Source organism: Pistacia vera, unplaced genomic scaffold (genome assembly GCF_008641045.1).
Source record: "Pistacia vera cultivar Batoury unplaced genomic scaffold, PisVer_v2 Contig351, whole genome shotgun sequence".
NCBI classification, from domain to species: Eukaryota; Viridiplantae; Streptophyta; class Magnoliopsida; order Sapindales; family Anacardiaceae; genus Pistacia; species Pistacia vera.
In genome coordinates this window covers 527,087-530,039 of record NW_022196170.1, presented here as the reverse complement: position 1 = coordinate 530,039, position 2,953 = coordinate 527,087, and the positions used below count along the sequence as shown (strand labels likewise).

The window sequence follows — 2,953 nt, the reverse complement described above, 5'->3', positions numbered from 1 at the left end:
GAGAGTATTGATGATATGCAGTGGGTCTTAGGCGAATTAATGCCACAACATGTAAAACAACATGAGCCTAGGCAGAAGTAATTGCGTATGTAGTAGCAAAGGTCTTGCAATTAATTGGATATGCTTTATAAATGACTCTACCATACCATTCTAGGTATGTACATGTGATACTAGGTGCTCAACATCAATTCCCATTGCTGTATAATAGTCATCAAATGTCTTTGAGGTAAACTCACAAGCATTGTCTAGACGTAATGCTTTAATTGGGTAATCTAGAAAGTGTGCCCGTAATCTGATAATTTGTGCCAACAATCTAGCAAAGGCAACATTACGGGTTGATAGTAGACAAATATGTGACCACCGTGTTGATGCGTCAACCAATACCATAAAGTAGCAGAAAGGTCCACTTGGTGGATGAATAGGTCCACATATGTCCCCATGAATTCTTTGTAAAAATGATGGGGGTTCTAGACCAACTTTAGTAATGGATGGCTTAAGTGTCAATTTGCCTTGTGAGTAAGCAATACAAGCACTCTCATTAGGTGATAAAATTTTTAGGTTCTTTAATGAGTGACCATGTGAGTTTTCTATGATTCTACGCATCATAGTGGATCCTGGGCGACCAAGACGGTCGTGCCAAATCTTAAAAGTTTAGGATCAGTGAACTTCTTGTTCATATTGCACAGACTTCAACATTCTTCAGGAATATGTAATATAACCTTGATGAGAAAGCAAGGAGTTTCTCTAGTACATGCTTTTGGCATGAAATATTAGCAATGATGCATAGAAATTCTCCATCCTTTTCACTTAAAGTTTCAATGTGGTATTCATTGAGTCGTATATCTTTGAAACTAAGCAAATTTCTTCTAGATTTGCTAAAATATAAAGCATCATGGATACTTAATTTAATTTCACTTGGTAACAAGAGTGTTGCTCTTCCAGAGCCCTCAATTATGTTTACAGACCCTGAATATGGTATTTACATTAGCTTCAATAAATGTCAAATCGAAAAGATATTTTCTATCCCAAAGGATGGTGCGTCGTTGCATTGTCTACTATACAAATGTCTCCATCATTATTGGATATTGATGTTTCATTTTTGCAGTTCATCCTTTAAAGAATTTTTTTTTTTTTTTTCACATTAGTGAGGATGTTTACATAACTTAAGGAGGTATAAACAAGACAAAAATATCCATCAAACATACGTTGTTTCAAAAAACATGACAAAAGTTACATAAATCCTGGAAATCACAGGCATTTTCATAATAATCTAATATTCCATATCGACATCTCCAAAGAAATCTGAGACATTAAGGCTAGTCAAATCAGAATTATCAATATGATTTGACTCAAGGGCATAAGTTAGATTTGTCTCTATCATTTTGTTCTTAATCGATGCTTGATACAATTCCACTAAGTGTTTGGGTGTACAGTAGGTTTGCGACCAGTGGCCCTTTCCTCCACATCTATAGCACTTGTTTTCATTATTCTTGTTTTATAAGTGGCTTTTTTCATTTTTTGATTTAGTCGTGCTCCACTTCGGGTGGTGCGACTGAAATTTCTTGTTATTACCACCTCTGGGTCGATAGTTATTTCGCCCATGACCTCGACCTGGACCTTACCCACGGCCACGATTATTACTGCTAGTTATTGCGTTCACTTTGGGGAACGGTTGAAAACCAGTGGGGCAATTTGGTGGTTTCTTAGCAGCAGTTCATTATTTTGCTCAACCACAAGTAAACAAGAAATTAATTCAGAATATTTCTTAAAGTTATGTTCCTTATATTGTTGTTGCAGGAGCATATTGGAGGGGTGGAAAGTGGAGAATGCTTTTTCCAACATATTTTCTTCAATTATTTTCTCTCCACATAATCTTAATTTAGAGACAATCCCAAATAAAGCAGCATTATATTCACTGATAGATTTATAGTCTTGCAGACGTAAATGAGTCCAATCATATTGAACCATTTGGAGTATTACTGATTTATTATGTTCAAATCTCTCCTTCAAATTAGTCCACAATTGGAGTGGATCTTTCATATCCTTATACTCAGCCCGTAGCCCTTCTTGGATATGATGTCGAAGGAAAATAGTAGCCTTTGATTTGTCCTGCAAGGACGTCGTGTTTTCTTCCTTAATGACTTCACCCAGTTTCGTAGATTCCAGATGGAGAGTAGTGTCTACATCCCATTCATCATAGTTTTTTCCATCTAGTCTTAGGGCCTCATACTGGAGCTTCACAAGGTTTGACATTTCAAAGAACTATTCATTAATAAGAGTAATGTAATTAGTTCTGCATCTTCTAGATGCATGTCATGGGATGAATTCAGGCATCCGAAACTAACAAATGAAATATAAAATGTGACAATTGTAAAGAATCGATAAATAAAATAACAATTATAAATATATTCGTCCATGAAGACAGTATTTAGCAATAATAAATAGATCCAACCATGAAGGCGGTATTTAACAATAATAAATAGATCCAGCCATGAAGGTAGTATTTAGCAATAATAAATAGATCCGACCATAGAGCCGGAGTTTGACAATAATAAATAGATCCGACCATGAAAGCATAATTTAGTTGTAATACGTATATCCGACCATTGAGGCGAAATTTAATAATAATAATAAATAAATCTAACCATAAAGGCGGAATTTAACAATAATAGATAAATTCAACCATAGAGGCGGCATTTAATAATAATGAATAAATCCGACCATAAAGGTGGAAACAGAGATTAAAAAACAGATGTGAGATTGAAAATACACGGAATTCAATGATAATAAATAAATACAGCCATAAAGGCGAAAATAAGGATTAAATAACATTTGTAGGGTTGAAAATACGTACTTTCAGTAAGTGTGCACTGTTACACTTGTTAAGCTCTTCATGATGATAACGTATTATAATTTTGTGGTGCTATTCAGTAATAATTCAAGAAGGATAAAG

The 2,953-nt window shown here is 34.7% G+C and overlaps 1 protein-coding gene across 1 annotated transcript; it reads right to left on the bottom strand.

Annotated features, from left to right (window-relative positions):
- Nucleotides 1-1,656: 1,656 nt before the first annotated feature.
- LOC116139472 lies at nt 1,657-2,253 on the bottom strand. Its single transcript, XM_031425138.1, has one exon. It carries the CDS (start codon nt 2,251-2,253, stop codon nt 1,657-1,659), a length of 597 nt encoding a protein of 198 aa, XP_031280998.1.
- Nucleotides 2,254-2,953: the final 700 nt, after the last annotated feature.